General features: G+C 45.0%; 1 protein-coding gene across 1 annotated transcript in view; it reads left to right on the top strand.

Moving 5' to 3' along the window:
* Positions 1 to 11,269: 11,269 nt before the first annotated feature.
* GNAI2 (G protein subunit alpha i2) overlaps positions 11,270 to 26,001 on the top strand; it is a 125,932-nt gene continuing 111,200 nt past the window's right edge. Inside the window, exon 1 of the mRNA XM_033140586.1 lies at positions 11,270 to 11,652. Within this exon, the coding sequence (XP_032996477.1) occupies positions 11,535 to 11,652 (118 nt within the window). The 5' untranslated portion in view covers positions 11,270 to 11,534. The remainder of the gene's footprint in view (positions 11,653 to 26,001) is intronic.

The following is a 26,001-nucleotide window of genomic DNA, read 5'->3' as shown; positions in this document are numbered from 1 at the left end:
AACCAAGCTTCCTGAGCTCCCTGCCCAACGTAAGAGAAGCAGTGCTTCAGATCTGCATTAAGAGCCCTGTCAGGGAGTAATATATACAGAATCCTTTTAGAAACCCACACAATAACTGTGTGAGGCCCAGATTCCAGCATCAAGGTTCAACCAACTTAAAGTAAGTAAGAGTTTTGTAGTAGAATAACAGATTCTCTAGGAAGCTCTCCTACAGCAACCGGTTTCTGCAAACACAAACTCATCACGTAGAAATTGCCGCAGAAGTCTCTAGAATAGAAAATGTTCTCCGGCTTCCTTTTCTGAGAGACTTCAGTGGCAATTTCTATAACTAAGGAGGGGTGTGTATCAAGAGAAGTTCATGGCTCTCAAACTTATATAGATGTGCAAGTCTATTTTCTCTTTCTCCAAATGCTGCTCTGCTTCTGAACATCTTGGGTTTGGCAGTCCTGCTATATTATGACTTCAGGAAACGCTGCTGAGTTGAGGGGAGAGAGATGCCATGGAAGACGTACCACGGCTGCAGATGCTGCTTCTGCTGCTACAGCAGCAAGCATACCCAAGCCAGCCCTAGTAGTAAGCAGTGTGATATGACTGCAGCTAGATGATGGGGGTTGGCAGCAGCTGCTGTCCCCTAAGCCCTGAGCTATTGGAAGGTAGCGCTGTGTGCGCCATGCAGCTTGCCCTGCACCTGAATCTGCAAAACTAGCCTGCTGCCTTCAGGTGTGCTGGAGGACACTATCCTGTGGCCAGTGTTGAAGTAAGATTGAGCTGCCAATCAAGTCAGCTTTTGCAAGTAGAAGAGGAGAGCACCACCTTAGCCTTCACTCCAGTGGCCCTGTGGATATGCCTTGCCATACGTCCGTAATTTCCCGGACATATCTGGAATACTGAAGTTGGAAGCGGTTAAGACAAAACAACAAAAACTCAACTGTCTGGATTTTCACTGTTTGAAATATGACAACCCTACTTCATCAGGCTACCTATTCATCACAGTTCTTAAATCCAAACAGAGAGGATCTCTTATTATATTCCCCAGTCACTTGCAAATTTGAAAGCTCCAGTCTTTAAAATGTCACATTTCCCACTGATTCCGCTCTCTCCCAAGATTCTTCTTCCACACTCCCCTTTACTTTCCTTCTCTCTGAGTTTTGAGTCAGGGATCAATGGTCTCATCTGTGACCAGTGGCCTGTGTAATTGCTGGAATTAACGCTACCTCCCCCTGCACTAGATGGTGGCCCTGGCTTTGTGCTTTGTCTTACAGAGAATTACGAGTGGCTCCAAGCAAGGGAAACAGCTGTGACCTATACCTCTGTTACAACAGACAGCTGGTCACAACCTGTTTCTTGACATGCGTTTGCGTTGCATAAATGTTTAGCGGCAAAGGTCTGCTGCTGTCTGGAGCTATTATCAACAGTGTTGAATTTTGGCTTCCTTCTTGCCTTGCTACTTGGATTCAAAGGAAATGCTGTAAAACCTTTTTTGAGTGGTCTAGTTATGCCTAGAACTAATCGCACTTGCTCACCCAGACCAGCTACCTCTTGCATAGACCCATTTAGTGAATGGGATTGTGTCACCCCAATGTACACTGTGCTCCTGCTCCAAAATCCGTGAAGCATGCCTCTGTCTGAGCAGCACAATTGCTAAAGGGCTTCAGAAGGCTGTGGCTGAACTTAGTAAGGATGCAGCAGAGGGCAGGAACAGATTTGTCTGCAGACAGTGTTTTTCAGGTCCTTTAAGATACCTTCAGCATTTAGAAAGGGAATTTGCCCTATCCTGGTCACTAGCTGAGCATGCTTCATGGAAAAAAAAAATATTTTCATTCAAGCTGCTTACCGTTTCTTTGTGGGGAACGTTCATCCATGATTTCTTTGTGGGGAACGTTCATCCACGATTTCTTTGTGGGGAACATTCATCCACAATTTCTTTGTGGGGAACGTCCATCCACGAAGAACATTCATTTTTATTTACTCGTATAGAATTCTTATACATCTTCCTGTTAAGCATTTGTTCATCCCACACTTAATCAGTTTCCTCTTCACTTTCCTAACCAGAAAAGGTCAGGGATTTTTTTAAACAGAAGAAGTGGATACATGGGCGTAGCCAGGATTTTTGTTAGGGGGGGGCAGGCCTCTTGTTAAGGGGGGCAGAACTTCAGTTAGCTATGTATTTTTATTGATTTCTATTGATTTAGAGGGGCAGATGCACCCCCACCTTGGCTATGCCCATGGCTGGATATGTTGTACTGGGGAGGGACAGAGGGCTTCAATCTACTAATTTCCCAAACCTAAATTTAAGGTACCTGCTTGAATCCCTCCTACAAAATACAGACCACCTGGAGGTGACCTACACCTTAGTCCCCAACCTTTCTGCGTATCAGACTGGCATTTAGGGACCTACAGAAAAGCAGATAATGTACAAGAGCGCAAAATACATCCAACAGGAGCAGGAGCTGGTTTCATTTCCTTGACAGATGCATACTGGGAACTTGGCAGAGGGTGCTGAATTAGGGACAAAAAAGTTGATCTCCCAAACGTGGCAACCAGCTCCCAGAAACAAACTAACCATAATTAATCTGAAATTAAAACAAACATCCATTTCTGTTCCTTCCTCCTTTTTTCTCATGGCCTGAGGCACAGTTCACACATAGAAACTGTGATGTAACACAACAGTGTGAAAGCTTGTCATCACAGCATGACTTTATCTGAAACAGCTTGGACAGGCAGCAGCGGTAATATTCAAAACTTCAAAATGGAGGGTTTGTAGAGATGCAATGAATATTTTTGTTTTATTCGTGTATATCCTGCCCTTCCTCCCACAGGAGCATAGAATATTGCCAGCATTCCACAAAAAGTGGATTCACAGAAACAACAGGCTGTATGGAGCAGCCTCTGCAAAGTTGGGTTATTCTAGTAGTAATAATAATTTATTATTTATACCCCGCCCATCTGGCTGGGTTTCCCCAGCCACTCTTCCAACAGAATATTAAAATACAACAATCTATTAAACATTAAAAGCTTCCCTAAACAGGGCTGCCTTCAGATGTTTCTAAAAGTCTGGTAGTTTTTCTCTTTGACATCTGGTGGGAGGGCGTTCCACAGGGCGGGTGCCACTACCAAGAAGGCCCTCTGCCTGGTTCCCTGCAACTTGGCTTCTCGCAGCGAGGGAACTGCGAGAAAGCCCTCGGCACTGGACCTCAGTGTCCAGGCAGAACGATGGGGGTGGAGACGCTCCTTCAGGTATACTGGACCGAGGCAATTTAGGGCTTTAAAGGTCAGCACCAACACTTTGAATTGTGCTCGGAAACGTACTGGGAGCTAAGCATGTACCGAGCTTCTTTTTGCATGTGTGATGTCCTTCAGAACACAATTTCCCCACCTTCTATCTTTCAGACAAGGGCCGCACTTGTTTATGCTCCAAGTAAATCCAAAAGCCAACAGAGGGTCACATACACTAGTGCTCTTCCTTTTGGAAAATCGGCATCGGGCCTTCCTGGTAGAGTTTCCATGTACTTTGGATAGCAGAGCATCCATAGAGCTTTAGATATGTTATGAAATTGCTAGTTTTGTGCAGAGGTGGAACAAACTGTAAGCAATGCAGATTCAAATGTTTAAGGTCCCAGTTCCTCACTTCTGATACAGCTCCCAAAGCTAGCAGCTGTGTCTGGGCTGGAAGGGAAGCAAACAACAAAAACTGTACAGGTAGCAACATAAACATTTCAACAACACATCAGGAAGATTAGAGGACAGATTCTGATGCAGTGTTAAAATACATAGATTTATTCCAAAGTTGATAGGTGTACCTTGCATTTGACGGAGGCGGCTAATCTACTGATCACAATAATTTCATGGGAGCTGGTAATTAGAAGGGAAATCTCTTGGGGCACCTTGGTGTATGGCTGTTATGCTATTCCTAGCCCTTATGTAAGTGCATGGAACTATATTCTACCCTCCAGCTATATTTTTATGAAGGATTGCACATTGTTCTATTATGGAATCACACTCCTTCCACCAGCTCAATTTTATTTTATCTGACAGCTGTGTCACTGTATAACGAGCTATTGCCAATGGCCCTGTATCAATCTCCTTTAGTTTGTCCTGCATGGTGACAAACTAGGTGACTGTTAAATTAGGAAGGAATAGTAGGGAAAAATCTAAAATACAGTATAGAGGGAAAATGCTTTAAAAATAAAGAAATAAATCCAAACAGTTTTCTACTCTTTTCTGCAAAACCAAGTCACATTAAACAGTTTTAATCATTCCATTCAAAGTGTTAGGAATCAGAGTGCTTATCTAAAACCTCTAATTAACAATTGTTTTATTAATGCTTATAAACAATATGCAAACAGGCCATGGGCAGGTCCCTTGCACAGATGCTCCCAACTACTTGCCTTCTTGATTCCCGCCCATCATGGCTGGTGAACTTGGCTGCAGGGTGTTGAATGGGTGTGTCCAGGGCATGGTGAAGATTTATTTGAGTGAGGGGGTGGTGCAAATATTCCCTTTCTGGGAAGGTGACCGAGAGAGCTGTGGCAGAACAACTGGACTTTCCTGGATGAGACTGGATCCATGCCAGTCTGGGTTCAAGACTGTGTTTGGGACTGAATCAGTCTTGGTCACCCTGTTGACAAGGGGAGCATAACCCTACTCCTTCTGCTTGATCTCTCAGCAGCTTTCGGTACCATTAACCATGGTATCCTTCTGGACTGATTCTGTGGAATGGGTGGTGGTTCTGTTCCAGTGGGAGAGTGTTCTTCACCCACTCCCCCCAGTGTTTATGCTATCGGGTGCTGGAATATCCCCTCCCAAGTGCTGTTCAGCATCTATATGAACCCATAGAGAATTTGGGAGTAAAATATTATCAGTACTGCTGTTTCTCCATTACAACTTACCGTAGTTAGCGCAAACACTGGACAATAAATTGAGCTTGATTCCTGGTAAAATCGAGGCCTTGTGGGTGGGTGATAGGTCAATCTTCCGTTCTGGATGTTGTTGCTCACCCTCTGAAGGAGCAATTCTGCAGTCTGGGAGTAATCCTTGACCCATCTCTGTCACTAGAGGCCCAAGTGACCTCTGTGGCTAGGAGTGCTTTCTCCTAGCATCAACTGGATGTAACTGTTCCTGCACCACAATAGCCTGACCACATGGGCCCGATTTGCTTGTGGGGAGTTTACATGTATTCCCATTAACCATTCATTAACCCACTTTCTGATGCATTTCCCCATCACTTTCCTAAACATAAAAGGTCAGGGCTTTTGTGTGTGTTTCAAATGGTTTTGTTGTGGTTGGGTAACAGAGCAGTTTAATCCACTTTGATTGCACAAACCAAAATTTCAGCTCTAAACCTGAATCCCTCCCACTAAATATGGGCAATCGCCTGCGTCTCCGGGTGATTCTTACCTGTTGAATGAGAGCAAACTTTGGGGCCATCTATCTGCAGCAGTTTTGAATCATTAACAAAATATTTAGTATTAGTGATGAAAACTTCCAATCAGCCATTCTTCCCAAAAAGAAAGCAGCCTAGCACTCAAATACCGACTTGGCTTGAGGAGTCACAGTATTTAGTTTTGTGGCCACTGTTGGCATTCCTTGCAGCTGCTATGAATAAACAGCTTTTTATTATTATTGAGAGCAAGGCTTGGGCTTGTGCCTTGTGAGCAACACACTCCCACACTTGAGGCTAGCTTGAGCTGGTCTGGGCAGCTGCAAACACTGGTACTATAAGCACTGACCTTCTTTTCCACCAATCAAGCCAGAGAAAGATCTGGTATACGTCTGTCAGCGCAGTGATGCGTGTAAATAGAGGAAAGCATGCTTGAATTGTCAGGCGTGCAGTTGTATGGAATTAAAATTGCTAAGCATGAGCCCAATGGTTATTGTTTTTTAGCCAGTTACAGATGTACAGTGGTAGAAGAAGAGGAGGAGTTTGGATTTGATATCCCGCTTTATCACTGCCCAAAGGAGTCTCAAAGCGGCTAACATTCTCCTTTCCCTTCCTCCCCCACAACAAACACTCTGTGAGGTGAGTGGGGCTGAGAGGCTTCAGAGAAGCGTGACTAGCCCAAGGTCACCCAGCAGCTGCATGTGGAGGAGCGGAGACGCGAACCCGGTTCCCCAGATTACGAGTCTACTGCTCTTACCACTACACCACACTGGCTCTCAACCAGAAGTGGTACCTCTGGTTACGTACTTAATTCATTCCGGAGGTCCGTTCTTAACCTGAAACTGTTCTTAACCTGAAGCACCACTTTAGCTAATGGGACCTCCCGCTGCTGCTGCGCCGCCAGAGCAAGATTTCTGTTCTTATCCTGAAGCAAAGTTCTTAACCTGATGTGTTATTTCTGGGTTAGCGGAGTATGTAACCTGAAGCATATGTAACCCGAGGTACCACTGTATAAGCCAAGGGTGGGGGACCCTTTTTTAATCCACGCATTCCTCCCCTAGGTAGCTGTCTGTGGGCCACATGACAGTGGTAGGTGGGGCCAGAGACAAAAGTGGGCATGCAAATTTTACTTTTGTACCATAGGCTAGAGCCCAGGCCATTTAGAGCTTCAATGAGAACTCTGAATTTGGCTCAGAAATGTTATCAGCATCTGTTGCTGCTGCTGAAACAAAATCATTGTCATGGGTTCTCTGAGCCTTGAATCCACCAGAAGCTGAAGAGCTATATTTCGGGTAGTTTCTGGGCAGGGCCGTCTTAGGGAGATCGGCTGCCGTGGCGCGGCGATCCCTCCGGCGCCCTCAGCGTGCCGCCTCTCCGCCACCTCCCTCCTGCGCTTGCCGCCCCTCGGGAGGGGGGGTGGGCGAGCGGGGGATGAGGGGCGTGGTGCTGGAGCAGCGCGGGGCTCTGCATGCCCTTCCAGTGCTCCCGGGACGGGAGGCGAGGGCAGCCGGCTCGCAGCCAAACCCCGGGACCGGCATGGGCGGCAGCGGCTGCGCCGCCGGCGCGCGACCGCCCGGCCGACAGCCTGTCCGTGGGGGCGGGGGGCACCTGGTATGCCGGCGGGGTTGTGGGGGTGCCCCTTGGGGGGCCGGCGCCCTGGCGTGGCACGCCACCAGCCCCTATGGATGAGACAGCCCTGTTTCTGGGCCACCTTGAATAGTTGCTCCAAGAAAAGCACATCATGGTAATCTAAACAGTTGCTGAAACAGGTTACCAGGGTATGAATGTCAGTGGTTAAATCCATTTTGGAGAAAACAGGTCCCAGCCAGATTCATCAGCTGAAGCCGGAATAAAGTACTTCTGGGCACAGTGGCTGTCTGGGAATCAAACAGCAAAGCTGAGTCCAGGCTGCAAATCTAATTTCAGGTTGGAGGACTGCAACCCTTTCTAAAATCACTGTTGGCATAGCTGTTCAAGATGCCAACCACAGTACCTCTCTTGTGTCTGGATTCAGGGGCATAGTAAGGTAAATTGGTACCCAGGGGCAAAAAAAAATTTGCCACCCCCCCGAGGCATGGGAAAGTCAGGTGGTACCCGGTGCGGAAAATTTCTTGTCAACCCCCCCCATTGATTTCCCCCCCCCACAAAAATGGTTTTACGTTATTTCATATTTTCTTACAAAGGAATAACAACAAGTAATAATAATAAAAAACTTTTATTTATATCCCACCCTCCCGGCCGAAGTCGGGCTCAGGGTGGCTAACATCAGATACATAACATTGGTATAAAATCAAACAATAATTAAATTACCTCCTAAAAACATCTCAAAATCAAATTAAAGTCTAATTAGATGGCTTTGCACAGGGTTAGGGTTGGGAACAGTAAGTGTTCCCTGAACTGAAATTTCAGCCTTCATGACATAGGAAAACAGCCAAGTGAACAGCTATTTGGGTGGAGGAGGATCAAGATATTAACCGATATGCATGAAATTTCATATATAGCTATATAATCCCTAGTATAGTAAGATAAGACCTTCGGAGCAGGCATTAAAACAAATAAAAAAAAATTTCCAAAAAAATTTGTTCCTTGATAATTTGTCACCCCCTCCATTATGGAACACGGGGCGGCCCGCCCCCCACCCCCCCTTGCTACGCCCCTGTCTGGATTCAGTTTCATTTTTTAATTGTCCTTTAGCCTATTATGATGTATGAGGACCTAAGAGAAGCCTGCTGCATCAGGACAATGGTCCGTCTAGTCCAGCATCCTGTTCTCACAGTGGCCCACCAGAAGTCCAAAAACAGGACCTGAGCACACAGCACTCTCCCACCTGCGATTCCCAGCAATTGGCATTTAGAAGCATACTGTCTCTGACACTGGATATAGGCACTCAATAAAGGAATCGCATGCTTTCTTTTTTAAAAAAACAAGCAAGCAAGCAAGGTTTTATTGGGTTTCTTTTGTAACATCAACAAAATAAACAATGGCACTGTCTGTTTTTGATGGACTACTAGAAGAATAGCTACTTTACTCAAAAATTCCAGAAAATTTCAACCTCCTATTTCCTTGACATATAAAGCAGAACTTTTACATCTCCATTTATACCCACACTTGGAAATTTTGCACCTCACCAGCCACAGGGTGAGAGTGAGGATGCAAAAGTTCTGCTTCTGACATCACAGAGGCGCATGAACAAGACACTTGCACTTTCCTGTTCCCTCTTCTTCTTTTAATGAAGTCAATGACACAGAAGAAAACAGTAAAGTTGAGGGCTGTGTGGGGTCATTGCTCCATTGACTTCTTGCCCAAACCAATTCTGAGCAAATGTGCTAAAAAAAATGCATTCCATCTAATAAGTTGGTAGATGTTTACTCTTGGGAGACTCTAAAACCACCACCACCACCACAACAACAACTAAAAAAGGCAAAAACAGAATTTCAGTGGGTGGGGCATCAATTGGACTTCTGGCTTCCAGGCAGGAAATTTAAACCTTGAATACCCTCTAAACTTGATGATTTTAAATATGGAAGGCTAGATTCAGAGGTATCTTATTACACAAGTGAAAAATCATTTTCACTTACTCAAGGCCAGCCATCCCATCCTTCTTAAGTTTCCTGTGCTTCAATTTCATGCTATCCCAGAGGGTATTACTGTATCAGGAGCAACTTGGGGCAGTGCCACAGAATGCTACAGCAAGAAGGAGACACCAGGGAGACCCCTTTATGCAAGCAGAGTTTTCCTTATACTTCTATGGATCCAACCCTGAAAACTTGAGTGCAAAAGATCCATTGAGAACTCTTCTTCTATTTAAAAAGACAAAAATGGGGAGAGAAATGTAAACTATAAAATCAGATTGTAAGGGCAGGGACTGTGTATGTCGCAATGCAAAGTGTCATATATGAAACTAGCAATTTATTAATAGTAAAAGGTTTTTTTGTTTTTACATACACGTCTGGGTGTTTTTTCCTTCTCCATCTATTCCTTCCAAGTTCTTGATTTGACCAGTGCAGTGCAAGACCAGCCATAGCTCAGGACTTCTGCCTTATTACTTTTCTTTAAAAATTTAATACCCTATCGTATCCCTTTAGGCTCAGGATAGCTTACAATGCAAGACCAATGAAGTAACATAATATTCGTCACTGGAAGGCAATAAAGCACAATCATAATAAAATTACAGCAGTCATAAAACAAAGTAACAACCAGAGCATAAAATCACAGCAGCCTATGCCATCGCTTTCAAAGGCTGTGAAACATTTGTTGGGGGGGTGCCTCACTTTGCTCCTAAGTTGTGTATAAATGCCTTGACAAAGAGTATGTTTTATATTTATGTACTAAATGTTTATCCCAACCTTCTTTCAAAGAGCTCAGAGCTCACAATGACCTTGCCCAGTGGGCTAGGCTGAATGACTGCTGTCCACATTAGTTCTTACTTCCTTTACTGATGAGAATATGAGCAGGGCATCTCCCATGGCTTAAAAAATGTTTGTGTGAGACAGCATTATTAGCAGAGGGGTTAGAGATATACAAAGTTGATTATATATTTCCAGACCACTAATATTATAGAAGCTTGTTTTAATAAGTTATTTTGACGTCTTTCCATCCTCCCCCAGCCTTTATCCTTTCTTGCCTCTTGTAGATTCTTCCACAGATCACAGCAGTGCCTGGGCTGAGAGTCTTGCCTAAGTTACGTTCCTGCAGTCTAGCCTGTACACTGGGTGGTCACATGGTTGCTGCTTGTAAACATGATGCAGTGCACATGAAACCATGGCATGACAGAAGCCTAGGATGTATGGCCACGTGGTGAATTTTTATCCATCTTCCTAGTTCCCCCGATTTCTGGAAGGCTGTCAGAGGTATGTTTAGATGCTATATTTGCCAAGGGGATCACCATCCTCTTGCAGAACTACTACCATTGCTGAAGCAATTGTTCAATACAACTCACCATGCGAGTTCGCCTGGTCCTGCCAGAGGTGCCATTTGCAGGCTGTGAAACTCACTATGTGATGGTTACAACTCAGGTGGCAGATTACACCGCATGATAAGGCTGCGGGTTGGGAAACTCACCCTAAGGATGCAGATTTCCATGGAGAATATATATGATCTCACCCTGGTTTGACACACTGGACTCCTGTACACACATGCCACACATTGCAGTCACCGTGCTCGTGCAGCCAACAAGGCTTCCCTATAGCACAGCTTCCTTGCCTGTTCCCACATCAATCACCATCAGAATGAGTCTCAACACCACCAGCACATGCGTGCCAGTTTGAGGAGACTAAATTGATGGTGCAGATCCGCACCCACAATAAATGATGTTGTTGTTGTTAAGCCAGGAAGGGATGACTCTGACTATGTGTGGAGGCTGCTTTCGGTGGTATCTCCATATACTTTCCGCGTACTTCGACCCCCCCGTTTCAACAGGCAATTGGCAGACTTTTACAGCAGCCCCGCAGTTCCAGGTTGCCCGAATTCGCAGCCGCTCCGGCGCATACTGCCATGAATTCCTCTCAATTCTTGTTCAGAGAACGCGGAACGAACGTCTTGACGCACAACACAAGCCTCCGGGCCCTGCTTAGGTTCCTTCCGTTCCCGCCAAACCCGCGCGCGCGGTCCCGCAGCAGCCGCTTCGTCCCCACTGCGCGCTCACCCGCCCCTTCGCAGCTAAGCTGCCTTCTCGCGCCCAGCCCTCAGCCTCCGTCGCCACGCCGCTCAGAGTTGCGCCCCAGCGCCTCTTCCCTCTCTCCACCCCAGCCCCACACTGCTGCGCGTCCGGTGCCGCCCCTCCTTCTCCTCCTCCCTCGGCTAGTTGACGACGAGTCCGCCCGAATTCCCCTCCTCCTCCCCGCCCGAGCCGAGCTGGGGCTGAGCGGAACGGGCCCGCCCCCCGGATCCCCGCCCTCTTCCCCCTCCGCCCCAGTCAGCGGCTGCTCAGAGCCCACCGCGCCGGCACCCGGAGGGCTACGGAGGAAGCCAGCGAGCAGCACCGCCCTGCCCGACGACGCCTATCCGCCCGCGCGGGGCAGCGACCCCCGGCCCCACCCCCTCGGTTGCCAGCTCCCCTCAGCGCCCAAGCCGAGCCGAGGCAGCCCGGGCTCCGCTCGCGTTTGCTCGCTCTACCCGACAGTCTCTCCGCGGCCGGCACGAGCCCAGAGGCGCCATGGGCTGCACCGTGAGCGCCGAGGACAAAGCGGCCGCCGAGCGCTCCAAGATGATCGACAAGAACCTCCGCGAGGACGGCGAGAAAGCGGCGCGGGAGGTGAAGCTGCTCCTCCTCGGTGAGAGCCGCGCCGCCGTCTCCCTCCCTCTGCCCCCCCACTTCTCGTGCCCCGGGGATGCGGGGCCCCCTCCCCCCAATGCGCCGCCTTGCCCCGACGAGGCGCCTTCTGCAGCCCCAGCCTTCGAAGGCTTAGGAGTTCGACGGCGCTTACTCCCAAGTAAACGGGAGGAGTGCTGCCGCTTTAGAGGAAGCGCCCACCCGCCCCGGCCGTCTAGGTCTGCTGACTCCCCCTCCCCGCTCTGCCCCCCCCCGCATTGCGCCCATTGCCTTTTCCATTGGACTTGAGGGACTTCCCAGGACCCTCCTCCCCGAATTTCGCCGTGGCTTCTGAACCCGCCGCCCTCTTTCTCTCTCTGCGGCCGCCGCCCCACCCCGAACAGCTTGGAGAAGAGTCCCGCTCCTTTTCGCCCAACTCTGAAACCGCTTGTTCTGCTCCTGGGCTCCTTACAGCGGCAAATGGGGATCGGCGGCGCTCTTCTCGGGACCCCCCCCCCCCTCTTTTCCAAAAGCCATGTAACGTGGCTCAGTGGAACATACTGTTTCCTCACCCTCTAGGAACTGCTTAAGGGCTGTGCCCTCGAATCAGCACTGCAATTCCTGTAAAATACGTTGTCACTAAGACTTCCTCTTCGCTCCCGCTCCCCCCCCCATCCTATCCTACTTGATTTTCCAAATTTAGCATAGGAGTCCTCAGTTGCTTATTTCTTCACAGTAGCTGGCCTTTCTGATTATCTCCCCAAAGTCCACATGCTGAGATGCCCATGCATTTTCATGTCCTCACAATGGTTGTCTTGATACTCTGTCGGTGGCCGAGCCCCACTTTCTGCTCCCCTGCCAGCCCTGGTGGTGTTAGGAAAGAATAATCTAAACTGCAAATAAGTACTATGATTCTATGATACTGTAGAGAATGCTTGCAGAGACAGCAGGCAATTGTCCCAGTAGGAAATGGAAGGGTGGTCTCTCTTCATTTTTAAATGGTGAATCTCCCTTGTCATTATGCTCTGTTAAAAAAAAAAAAAAGATGTGTTTCTCCCTCTTCGGTGGTTAAGATGGTTTGAACATTTCTCTGTGTCTTTAGTTTCCTTCAGTGCTTATGGCCGCTTCTATGAAACTTTGCTCTTACACGCCTTTTCCTTTTTTTCTTTTTTGGGCGTTCATCACTGTGCAAGGTTGGAGAAGTAAAACCAAAGTAAAAGATTCATATGTGGACTCTTAGCGTACTTCTGGGTGATTCTTCACATGAACAATATTTTGTGTATAATATATTCATATGCTATACAACATTAAAATTTAGGAGCTCTCTGGACTCATTTACTGTATTTTCATACATGAAAGTAGTTGTGGGTTATCTGTATGTTTAGGTTTGAGCAGTTATCCTGGAAACACAAAAGGAGTGATTGGTTGGACTTATTTTGTCATATGGCTCAATGTCTTCAATGTCATTTTATTTTCTGCTGCGATCTTAGACGGGGAATCATTTGAAAAAGGAGGGAGTAATGTACATGACATGAACTGACATGTTGAGTGTTTTCATTTTCTAGTTCTCACACCAGTCCAAGCAATGCGTATTGCTGTTTCTAAAACACTTTTCTGTTCTGTTCTGTTCAATGATGTCCGTGGTTTTTAGCAACGTTTCAGTCCAGAATGAAAAGTTCTTTTCTCCTGGAACCTTCAGAGAGGATTTTGTAAAGCAACTAATTAATCGTCTGGCACCACAGCTTTTGTCTCCTGACTTTCAAGAGTAAAAGCAGATTTTGAGTCTCCTAAACAACTTTCCAGTGTCTCCTTTGTGTAATATTTCCAAAGAGTGTGAACTGTAGACCACTCCTATACATGTTAATGCAGGGGTAAATTCTGCCTAAGTCAGTGGGATATACTTCCAGGCAAGTGTTGCAGCCCTAAGATACAATCTTATACACACACAGCTGGGAGTAAGCCCCATTGAACTTACTAAGCTTACTTCCAAGTAGAGATGTAGCTGTCTGTGGACAAACTTGACTGGGTTAACTGTCCAGGGGTCCTTTACCTTTTACCTTAGAGGTGTGTTTGACTGCATCCTTAGTTCCTAAACCCTCAAATTGTGTTCTGTAGTGAGTGCCTGGCAAGCTGGGGCAGTCTGTTATGGTGGTTAACCCAAAAATACAGGAAGTAAAAGAGTGCTGCTGGCAGCTTAACAGAAGTTGACTAAAATGAAAGCCATTTTTTTTCAGGAGGGTAAAATGGGGAACAAGACAAGAGAGTTATCACGAAACAATGAAAGGAAGACATCTCTTTCTGTTTAGGCAAACACACAAAGCAGCAGGAATAAGTTTAGTGCCTTCAGCATCTAGCAACACAGAACTTGAAAAGTTAACTCAAGCAACCCATTCTTAAGCCCATTTATTTGGCAGAGAGTCCATTTTATTTCAAGTTACAGGTATTTCAGTGGAACTTATTTCCAGGTAAGCACACATAGGACCACTGTCTCTTTTAAATCATTATTTATTGTTGCATTTCTACCAGGGGATCTCAAGGTAGCACACATTGTTCTCCCCATCTCCATTTTAGCCACACAACAACCCTGTAATGTAGGTGAGGCTGAAAGACAGTGACTGGCCTAAGGTCACCCATGAGCTTCATGGCTGAGATAGGATTTGAATCTTGGGTCTCAGTTCCTAGTTTAGCACCTCTAATCACTGTACCATACTAGCTCCAAAGTTTCTTGCCCCTTTTGAAACGATGCATTTTAGTAATGCTCAGTATGATTGCTTGATTAGTACCTGGGAGCCGTGGCAGTTTTTATCTCCCATTTTACAAATGGTGGTGAGGCCACTGGTTGATTATGGTTTGCTCAGGATTGCAGCTGCACATAGAAAGGACTGTGCTTGTTCTCTCCCCCCCCCCCACTGTGAAACAGGACTTTCATTATGAGAGATGGTTGCTAATCTAGTATAAACTATTTCATTGTGCAAGTTGATGAACAAAATTGCCTCTGAATAGTATGATAAGTCCCTGTGGCTGTGATCTAGATTGTGGATTTCTTAATAGTTTTCAGGCTTAGAGTTTGTAATGAGGCTAATGTGGATAAACACCCAAAGTAGTTCCATTGAATTTTGTTGGCAGAATCTGTAGAATAGATTATGGGGTTTGGGTCTGTGAGCAGAGAGGGCAAGTCTGGTCTCTAATCTGTATTTAACCTTTGCATTTTCCTTTCTTTAAAACAAAGAAGGCAATAGCATGTAAATCTTGGCATTCCATGTCATGTATTTAAACAAAAAAATGAAAAGGGGGGGAACCCACCTTTTAGCAGTGAATTAGCTGTGCTACGTAGAAGATTTGGGGAAACCAAATATTATTTGTTGGTCTGTGTGTCACTTAAATATAGCATGCAAATCCACAAGAAACCTCTTTGGGTTTGTCCACACTGGAATAAAATTTGGATTTGCACCTGCCTTTTCCCATTAATGTAGGGGCACCCATATGACATCCTTCTCATCCCAGTGTTGTCTCAGGTCTGTTCAACCTAGCAACCTGTTTGCAGATGACGCAGCCTTGACAGCACACTCCAAGGAAGCTGTATGGAGACTCATCAGCTGTTTTGCCCAAGCTTGCATGGAGTTCGGCCTCACCATCAGCCAGTCGAAGACCAACACTCTGGGTCAGGATACCACCAGCACACCACATATCAGCATTGGTGAACAAACCACCTGGACTCCAATGTAACTAGCAACCTTTCCATCAACGATGAGCTGGACAAACGTATTGTCAAGGCGGCTACAGTAGTGGCTTGCCTCTCCAAAAGGGTATGGGAGAATGTGATGTTAATGACCAATACCAAGATGAAGGTCTGCCAGGCTTGTATGTGGAGCGTACTGATTTTTTTGGAAGTGAGTCGTGGGCGACTTGCACCCACCAGGGGTGATGCCGCAATGTCTTTCATATCTGTTGTGTCAGGAAGATTTTGGCCATCAACAGAGTCTCAAACAAAGATGTGCTCTTCCAAGCCCACATTCCCAGCATGTCTGCACTTCTGTCTCAGTGACGTCTACACTGGCTTGGGTCATGTACAGAGAATGGAAGATGGCAGGATTCCCAAGAACATGCTGGCTTCAGGCACTAGGCCCTTTGGCAGAGCAACTATGCACTACAAAGATGTCTGCAAACATGACATGAAGGTTTGCAACATTAATCCTGCCGTATGGGAATCCCTTGCAGATGATTCCAGTGACCAGAGGAGGAATGACCGCTGGGAGGAGTGCAAAGAGAAGAAACGCCGTTGTGCATCTGTAACAGCGAAACCAAATGCTTTCATCTGCCCCAGCTACAATAAAACATGTCTCTCCTGTGTTGATCTCTAAAACCACAGTAGGCACTGTAACTCTCCAATGGTTTGACTTTACCCCCGATGATGTACTCTTCCATTGTCTCTCCAGACAGATAAATGCCAAAATTTCCAATTCTTGAAAAGTTCAAAACAGCCAGGATTGTAAAGCCTTCACTTTGGAGGGGGAGGAAGGTCTGGAACAACACTGGGATGAGGAGGGTGTCATGCGGATTCCCATATATTAATGGAGAAATAGGCAGGTGAAAATCCACATTTTGCTTTAGTAGGGACAAAGGCAGTAATTTATTCACTTGCAAATGTTAAATATTGTCCTCAAAGGCTGTTTTGTCACCTTATCTTTGCATTGCCACATTTTGTCATTTAGATAACAGGCATGTGATTTTATACTTTAAACATTTCGGGTTGAGAGTGCTTGTTCAATTAAGAGAGAGAGAGGAGTGCACAGCATATGAACTTTGAGAACGACAATTCTTGTTTGAAATGCTAGCTGTGTAGAAAGAATAGGGAGGAAATCTTTGTTTGATTATGATAACTACTTCGGCTTCTTCATTTCTTTCTTTAGGTCCCATAATAGTATCCATTTCTGCTGTGCTGTTAGTAACTGATACTCAGTTGAGCTTACTACATTGCTCCAAGATGCTGTTTAACAAGTCTTTTCACTAAAACATAACTGGAGAGTAACTGTGGATTTTCTTCATGCAGAGTTTCCACTGAGTCCAGCTGAAACAAGATCATGGTAGCTCAGTCTGTAGAGCATGAGACTTAATCTCAGGGTCATGGATTCGAGTCCCATGTTGGGGGAAAGATTCCTGCATTGCAGGGGGCTGGATCCTCATCACCCCTAACAACTCTACTATACAATTCTATGATTCTATAAGATGCCATTGCAAGGATTCATAGTCTCCTGTGGTAGAGGCTGATACATTTTCTGATACTATACATGTCTACCCAGAAGTAAATCCCACTGAGTTGCTGCGTGACTCTTACCCCCCAAATAAGTGGGAATAGAATTGGTGTCCAGATGTTCAATTTAGTGGTTCAACTTAACCATTAGATGGAAGCTCACATAACAGTACTTTTTGAAAAGTGCACAGCACTTCAAAAAAGTTGATGGCCATTGTTCTCTCATTAGAAAAGTAAAATGGTGTCGGATCCCTGATTTATTAATAGCCTATTTTTTATGCTAAGGCATAACTGGCTAATTGTTAAGATTAACTTGAAATGATTGTGGTGGGTGGGGGTGGCAGTGGGAGCGGCTGTAATTCACAGAGAACAGTGGCAAACGATTCAGTCATGCAAGACTCCTTGCTGCCTGGATACTAATTGCACACTTAATGTTAAAACAAAAACCCTGGGATTGCTTGTTAATTTCAAGTCATTACAAGAAAGCGCAGGAAATATAGCAAGTAAAAGTTTTAAATAGACTTTTAAAACAGCAGCAACAGGGAAGCCACTAAAGCCTTTGTCATGACTGGAGTGGTGCTCCATTAGTCTATTTATCAGTAAGTCCTTCTTATGAGGCTGGCTTTCTCTGTTGAAAATGATAATTCTGCTCAGCTTTCAAAGCAGCTTTCCAACCAGAACAAAACCATCCAATAAAACCAGAAGCAAATACCATTAAACAGTGGCTTCCGCAACTTGGGCATTTGGACTACAGCACTGAAGCTTATGAGAGTTGTCCTAAACATCTGGAGGGCACCAGATTGGGGAAGCCTGGTGTAACCTTTCAATGTTTACAGCAGCACACTGCACAGCAAATGGCCAGAGCCCAAAGAATACTGTAGCTCATCAAAGCAGGAGCTTGGTGGACTTTTTAGGAAACAGGAGGGTGGGCCTGTTGGTAAGATAGCAGCAGCCTGCGATCATAATACAGTGGTACCTCGGGTTACGGACCCAATCCATTTTGGGGTGCCATTCGCACAGCGAAAAGTCCATAACCCGAGCTACGCTTTTGCGCGATATCGCGCTTCTGCGCATGCGTGAACTGCGCAAAACGCTTCTGCGCATGCTCACCGGGGGAAACCCGGAAGTAAACACTTCCGGGTTTCCCGCGTTCGCAACCTGAAAAAACGCAACCCAAAGCGAACGTAACCCGAGGTATGGCTGTACATGCATAATGGAAGGTTTGTATCAGGTATGCCTCAAGAAGTAGACATATCCTATGGCTATTAATATTGTTAACAAAAGCTAGTGGGAGTGGGTAGTGGAACTGCTCTAGCGCAGTGTTTCCCAAACTTGGGTCTCTAGCTGTTTTTGGACTACAGTTCCCATCATCCCTGACCATTGGTTCTGCTAGCTAGCGATGATGGGGGTTGTAGTCAAACAACAGCTGGAGACCCAAGTTTGGAAAACTCTGCTGTAGTGGAAGATGAGCATCAGCCAGTGAAGAGCATTATCAAATGTGAGCCTTCAAACACAATATTGAAGTTTCTTAGGGTGGAGGGCAGTTTTTTATTTATACAAAGCAATCTGGTTCCTGGGCAGAGGATGGTAGTAGCTTGCTCAGCACAAGTATTATTTTTCCCTATCGATGCTCCTTGGCTGCTTTCAGGAAAGTAACTGAAGTATTCAGATACAGTATTTGACTACAGCTTGAGTTCCTTATTCCAGCAGGGCCATATGTTAATATCCCCAAACTATTGCCGCTCAATAAATCATACATTGTCTATTCAAATCACTCGCCTCCAAAATCTGGGGGAATATAGAAATTACTAAAAAAAAAGCACTTACTTCAAAGTAGTCACCTTGACTTCAGTGCAGTGACTCGTAATAAGTGGGTTGAGAATTGTGACCTTACAAGATAAAAATAAGCTATGTCAAGGGTTGATTTTGTTTTGTTTTTTGCCACAAATGTCTATGAATGTCCTGGACCACGAAGCCTGTAGAAGGTTTTTGCAAACATCATTTCATAGTAGAAATTTCCTTTCCTTACTTGCTTCTTTCCCCTTGTGGCTTTTGTGTCTGAGCTCTTTTAATTTGGATTGCCTCTTGGGGGTGAGTAAACAGCTTTTAAAAAATAATTGGCTTAGCCATTTCTGATGTGCTTGGTATGCTTCTATCTCTTGAGGACCAAAGATTTTTATATTGAAAAGAAAAATCTTGAATTCTGCTTAGCAGCCAAAATAAAAACTACTGATGAGATGGAGAAGGCAAATGCACTGAGTATTCATTTTACTTAAGTTTTTCTTTCCAGATTCGTGGAAATCTTTTTCTGGCAACAAACAATGTAGAATCATTTCAGCCAAATTAATTTCTTGGATTGTAATTGAAGTAGTCTTGTGATGGTAGAGGATTTGGCAACTTGTTAAATTTATATGTTCTTGTTCTTTTGCAATGCAAAGTGAGCAGCTCTCCAGATTTCTTCTCCCCCCCCCCTCTCTCTGTATTTATTTCCTGAAACATCACCCCAGAAGATATAGATCAGGCATAGGCAAACTTGGCCCTCCAGATGCTTTGGGACTACAATTCCCATCATCCCTGATCACTGATCCTGTTAGCTAGGGATGATGGGAGTTGTAGTCCCAAAACATCTGGTTGGCCGAGTTTTCCTATGCCTGATACAGATATTATTGAAATGGGCTTTAAGGAGCAAAGTAGTGAACAAAACTGGTGTTGGAATTATAAGTACATGAAGGTCCCACTATAAGAATGCTTGTCACCCAAAATCTCAGTTATGTGAACATAAAGAATTATACCCAAATCTCTGATTTGGCATACATAGGCATACATAGGAGCGCACAAGAGCAGTCCTGCTATATCAGACCAGTGGCATGTCTAGTGTAGCATCGTCTTCTCACAGTGGCCAGCTAGATGACTGTGGGAAACCTGCAGCAGGACCTGAGCACAAGGGCTCTCCCCAATCCCCATGGATTCAGGCAACTGGTATTGAGTACTGTATACTGCATCCAACCATGGAGGGCAGAGCATAGCCATTAGGGTTAAGTAGAGTGTTGAATTTCACACTCTGTGAATTTGTCTAATCCTCTTTTAAAGCCATCCAAATTGTGGGCCATTACTGCTTTCTGTGGCAGCAAGTCCCATAGTTTGATTCTATGATTCTGCTCCTTGGCAGCAAATTCCACTGTCGAACAGCTCTTACTGTCAGCAAGTTCTTCCTAATGTTTAGGTGGAATCTTCTTTCTTGTAGTTTGAATCCATTGCCCCGTGTCCGCTTCTCTGGAGCAGCAGAAAACAACTTTTCTCCCTCCTCTACATGACATCCTTTTATATATTTGAACATGGCTATCATATCACCCCTTAACCTTCTCTTCTCCAGGCTAAACATACCCAGCTCCCTAAGCCGTTCCTCATAAGGCATAGTTTCCAGGCCTTTGACCATTTTGGTTGCCCTCCTCTGGACACGTTCCAGCTTGTCAGTATCCTTCTTGAACTGTGGTGCCCAGAACTGGACACAGTATTCCAGGTGAGGTCTGACCAGAGCGGAATACAGTGGTACTATTACTTCCCATGATCTAGATGCTATACTCCTATTGATGCAGCCCAGAATTGCATTGGCTTTTTTAGCTGCTGCATCACACTGTTGACTCATGTCAAGTTTATGGTCTTGAGCACTTAAAGGCTTTATGCATTGGTTTACTAGAAAGGTTTTCCTGTTGACCATGGTATTGGTCTAAGCAATCGTTCTCACTGCCCCATTTCTAAATGTTGTGTTTTAGAAGATAACTTCTTTTTTGGGGGTGTGGGTTATGGGACCTTTCTCCGTGTGAAGCAAATATACATGTTGATGGCAGCACAGCCATCTCGAGCAGCTGCTTATTGCTTGGTGAAGTCTCTTCCAAAGAAAATAATTAAGAATGCTTTTTGTTTTTATCCGCGGGGAGTACCATTGGTTATGAAGCTGTTTTAGTCCTAGGAGAGGGAAGCACAGTCTTGCTCTTGTTTGGCCCCCTCCTTAAACGGCCTTTGTTTCAAGAGGTCTGAGAGGGTGGTTGAAGCTGCATTTTCCTCTCCTAGCTCTTTAGAGGCTAAAACTAGGAGCTCAGGCTTCAGGTCCTTGGGTTATAAATTCTTTTTCAGTTTCTGGTTTCCTGTAATTAATACATTCAGCAGAGCTACAGGTTGCTGTAATAATCAACTTATTCTGAAATAGGCACCTAGTGTATTTCTACAGACAACCCCTCTTTATCTTTTTGTAAGCTGTTTGTTACAAGAATAATTCAATACCATTCTGTTCTGCTTTGGGGGCTTGAGCTCTTGTCTGTCTACTGCACCAAAACTCACTTGAGTTGGAGGCTATCCTAATTTCCTAAACTATAGGAAATGCAGGGATAATACATGTTTTCTGCACAGTGTTTGAGGAGGGTTAATTTTCTGTTTTGGCCCTATGGGCCAAACATACACAAACTGGCACACTAAGTAATACAAAGCTGGTTCTAAGGCTGGTTTACAAAGCAGAGGAGGAATTCACTATTAAAAAAATCTATTCCTGTGGTTGTGGCCCCATCATAGCCATTGAGGAGAATCTAAGGAATGAAGAGATCAGTGTTGAAATGCTTTTCTGCCTTAGAACTCTATTGTTGTTTCCCCTCCAAATCTGATATCTGGGAACACAACAAACCATTTGACCTGTGCATTTGGTTTTGCTGAGTCCAGATGTTGCAACTGTCAGATCAAATTAGGCTTCAAAGTGAGGTTTTAGAAAACTGAAGTGTTTTTATAACCTTAAACCAATAAAAATGTTCCCATTAAAAACATGCAATGTTTCTTTTGAAATTGCTGTTGAACCTGCTGTTCTACATTTGGATGTGGAGAAATAGGAAAGGGTTATATATATCACCCCCCTGCTACTAAAGTAAACTTTTAGAATTCCATCTCCCTAGGATTTATGACACAAAGTTAGAGAGCAAAATGGAGACACATATGGGCAATTTTTCTCTGCATCCATGTTGTAAATAGGTAGCTAAGGCTGCTTCCTGATAGCAGCTGCTCCCTGCAACCAGAGCACAAACACAGGAAATACAACCAGAAGTAATTCAAAGAAGAACTTCTCGCTAGGGGTTTGATGCAGCAGTTGCCGTGACAAGCACTGACAGTTAATGTGCATCTTTTGCTTCTACTCCATCTGGACCAGGAGTAATAAAAATGGCATAATCCTTACCTAATATCTAACTGCTCTGTTGAAAGCATCTTAAGAGCAAATAATCTTGGTGGTCTTGGTTCTATTAAGCAAAGACCCAAATAAAGTGGCTTCTGGGGCATATACGTAATCTGGTGTTGCCCACCAGACCACTTGGAAGCCTAGGAATTGGTTTCATGGACTGTTTAATGAGTTTTCAAAATTCCCATTCAGATCAGGTTTGTGAGATTAATAGGTTTTTGTTTTGTTTTGTTTTGTTTTTACTGCAATGACACAATAGCATTTTAATAGATCGTAGGAGCTGAAGTCTCTTTGTGGAGGCAGCAATAATAAATAGATTTGCAGGCACATGAGGCTTCTTACCAGCAATCATGTTGCACGAAACATTTAGCCACTGTTGTCATTCAGTCCTGTCAGTTTGAAGTACAGTGGTACCTTGGTTTAAGAATTTAAGTCCGTTCTTAAACCAAAGCATTCTTAAACCAAGGTGTGCTTTCCCATAGCAGCAGGGGAATCAATTTACAAATGCAACACACTCAACATGTTCTGCTTCCAAGGCAAAGTTCACAAACCAAAACATCCACTTCCGGGTTTGCAGCATTCTTAATCCAAGTTGTTAATAAACTAAGCTGTTCTTAAACCAAGGTACTGTACCACTGAACAGTGGGTGCTCAGGTTGCGAATGTGATCTGTGCGGAAGGCACATTCGCAACCCGCAGCGTTCGCAACCCACAGTGCCGCTTCTGCGCATGCATGGGTTGCGATTCTGCGCATGCGCGAAGTGTGATTTAGTGCTTCTGCACATGTGTGAGCGCTGAAACCCGGAAGTAACCCGTTCCAGTACTTCTGGGTTCGGCGTGAGCGCAGCCTGAAAATATGTAACCCACAGTGTTTGCAACCTGAGGTATGACTGTACTGCTTTGGGGCTAACATATCTGACACAATGTTGCTGATCCAAAGGAAATAACAGCAAAAGCATTGTGTTCTTAGGACTCCCAGCTGCTGCGTCACACACCCCGGCTGACCAATCGGGTTAGCCGGGGGCCTGGCCACGTGGTGTTTAAACTGCAGCGCGGCTGGGGAGGGCAGCCTCCATTTGTCTCCTCTGTTGGATCTCCCATCCCGCCCACCCTCTTTTCTTGTGTTGCTTGACTATGGCCTTGCTATGCCTAATGTCAGTCGCCTGGTTGTTGGGGCCAGGTAGGAATTTTTCCACTTGGCAAATTGGCACCAGCCACTTGCTTTTCGCCTACCTAGTAGCAATCATCACAACTTGGTAAGGTTAGGCAAATGGATAAAGGTGATGCGTTGGAGGAGGCAGGGCTTGACTGTGTGATCTTGCTCCCCTTCCTGTTTTTGTTCTCCTTGCATACAAATAAATATCCAAATGTGGCTTAAAAGTGTTCAGCAAAAAATATCTTCATTTAGAGGGTTCGTATTGACTGCACAGAATTCCACTTAGTTAGGATCTTCTTTGGGACACGTGTTTTGGAGGGTCTTCATTATTAGCGTCACGGTAATCGCTAGAATGTGTCTACGGCTGATGCCTTTTCCTTACTCTTGGTGGTGTGATGTATGCTTTTTATTCACAGAAAGTTCTCCCCTATGGCTCTCTGTGAACTGTCTGAACCAACTGCTGTGGTGATAGGAGTTGATATAATTCATACATACTAACAATGTCAATAACTATTCCACAGGAATTGTGTATTTGAGGCCTTGCAGGAATTCTGTGAAGACGTTGACCCTGCCTTCTGGGAACTGTGTAGAGTTTTATCTAAGGAATGGCATTTAATATTAGAACTGTCAAATATAATTGCATTCAGAATATGTTGCAAGCAATGGCTCAAGATCCAAATACCCTTTCTCTCATGCGGTTAAGTAACATACTCTGAAGCCCTGAACGTGTCCCTCCTTCAGTACCTACTAATATTGAATGTAAATCTTTTAATTTACTGGGATCTTGTAATGCTGTTCCCAGATGGCCAGTGGTGATCATAAGTCTCCCTCTGGTATATTATATTCCCCTGGACACTCGCCTCTCTTTCCTCCCCACACACTGAGAGATTTTATCAGAGGTGTCGGAGTCTCTCATTTTTAATACCAGGTCTATGTGAGCTGAAGAATCTTAGGTGAGCAGGGTGAGGTGTGGGCAGCTACCCCCAAAATGTTCATTTTCAAAGCTGCTTTGTAATACAGTCATACCTTGGATCCCGAAAGCCTTGCAAGTTGAACGTTTTGGCTCCCGAACGCTGCAAACCTTTAAGTGATTGTTCAGGTTTGCGAACATTCTTTGGAACCCAAACGTCTGACAGGGCTTCCACGGCTTCCGTTTGGCTGCAGGAGCTCAGAGAGGCTTTTCCCCCCAGTTTAATGGCGGGATAAAAATGCTAATGATGAAAATTTTATATGTATCATGTGCACCATCATTTCCTCATTTTGATAGCTTCCCCAGTCTCTTCTGCTTTCCTTTTTTTTGCCATGGAGACTTGGTAGAGGATGGGCCTGTTTTTGTTTCTGGCAGTTGGCTCAGGTAATGCAATCTCAAGAGAAATGCTCTTTGAAGAATTTTTTGTGCTCTGAAGGGGTTTCTCCTTGAGTTTTTCTTTGTATAGTACTCAGCTGGGAGTGCAAAGAGTTCTCGCATCTAGGAACTTCAGTGCACACACTCAGTTCAGAAAAAAGAGGCACCTCTTTGTAGCTGTTGCAGCATTTTGGAAGAGAAGTACTGTAATAGCTTCACTTACTGCCTGGTTCGAGAATTTTGGCATGTGACAAAATAATTAAAAGCTCCATTGCTAAATATTCTGCTAGATCCCTGCTTTTAGTGGCAATGTATGCCACCTGGCCCCTGGCTTTTTGATGGTGACTTTTAATACCTCTCCCCCCTGCTGCAAAGGGTGGTTCTATCTAGACAGGGCCTAGGCCTCACATTTCTGAGGGAGCCCTAGTCTTTGGATTCTGTTGGATTGTTCTGTGACTCACACCTAGCTTCAGGCTGAAGTCTGGCTTTTGAATGTGCAATTATTAATGCTGATAAAGACACCCCTCCCCCCCTTTCTAGCTTTTCTTCAATGAAATGCTGGCTCCATTTCTGTTCAGACATGTTGTAAAAGGGGGGAAGTGTTGGCCCATTTCCTTCATGTGAATAAACTGAATAAATTTGTGTGCATGTGTGGAAGCTTTGGAAAAGTCACCAGTTGCTGCTTGTGAATAGAATAGGATGGGCAGAACAGGGTGTTCAGCATATGGAACTGGGAGTGGAGACATGTTTTGCTTTGTTTTTTAAATTGGTTTCAATCAATTTGGTGCAGTGGCAGTGTGCATCACCTGTTTCCTGAACTGTAAACATTAAGTGGGTGGAAGAGAGGCGTTGCTACCTATCTTCTGCATGCATTGGTGGTCAGGATGTCAGATTAAAGGTTGCCTTACATTGATTTGGATCAGTGGTAGCCTTATCCATCAAGGATGACAATACTGAGCTATAATGCACTGAATTTACCTATGCCTGTTGCCTAATACTCTGTAACTGGAAATTGCACTGAATGAACCCAGGGCTTCCTGCCTACAGAACTGGAGCACTTCCTCTTGATAGATGGTCACTTTGAGACAACTGACAGGTGTGTTGCTTTGCTTGCAGGGTCTAGGCACTGTGTGGCTTAAAGCAGCAGCAGAAACACAGCCACAGGTAGGCAGTCAGGTGCAAGTCTACAGACAGAAAGAGTCTGCCTTCATAATGTGAAGATGGAGATAGGTGTAAGGACTCTCAGTGGTTGCTCCTGAGGAAACAGGCTGACTCCGAACTTCTACAAACTAAGTTCTTTATTGTGCAGATATTTACAGTGGAGTAACAGTAAAGACGTCCAGCTCATCCCTCTGCAGAGTCCGGGAATGTCCGTTTCCGGTTTTTAGTCCAATATAAGAGGCGG

The sequence above is a fragment of the Lacerta agilis genome, chromosome 2, assembly GCF_009819535.1.
Source record: "Lacerta agilis isolate rLacAgi1 chromosome 2, rLacAgi1.pri, whole genome shotgun sequence".
Lineage (NCBI taxonomy): Eukaryota > Metazoa > Chordata > Lepidosauria > Squamata > Lacertidae > Lacerta > Lacerta agilis.
Note: the sequence above shows the minus strand (reverse complement) of the source record. Positions and strands in the feature narration are given on the sequence as shown.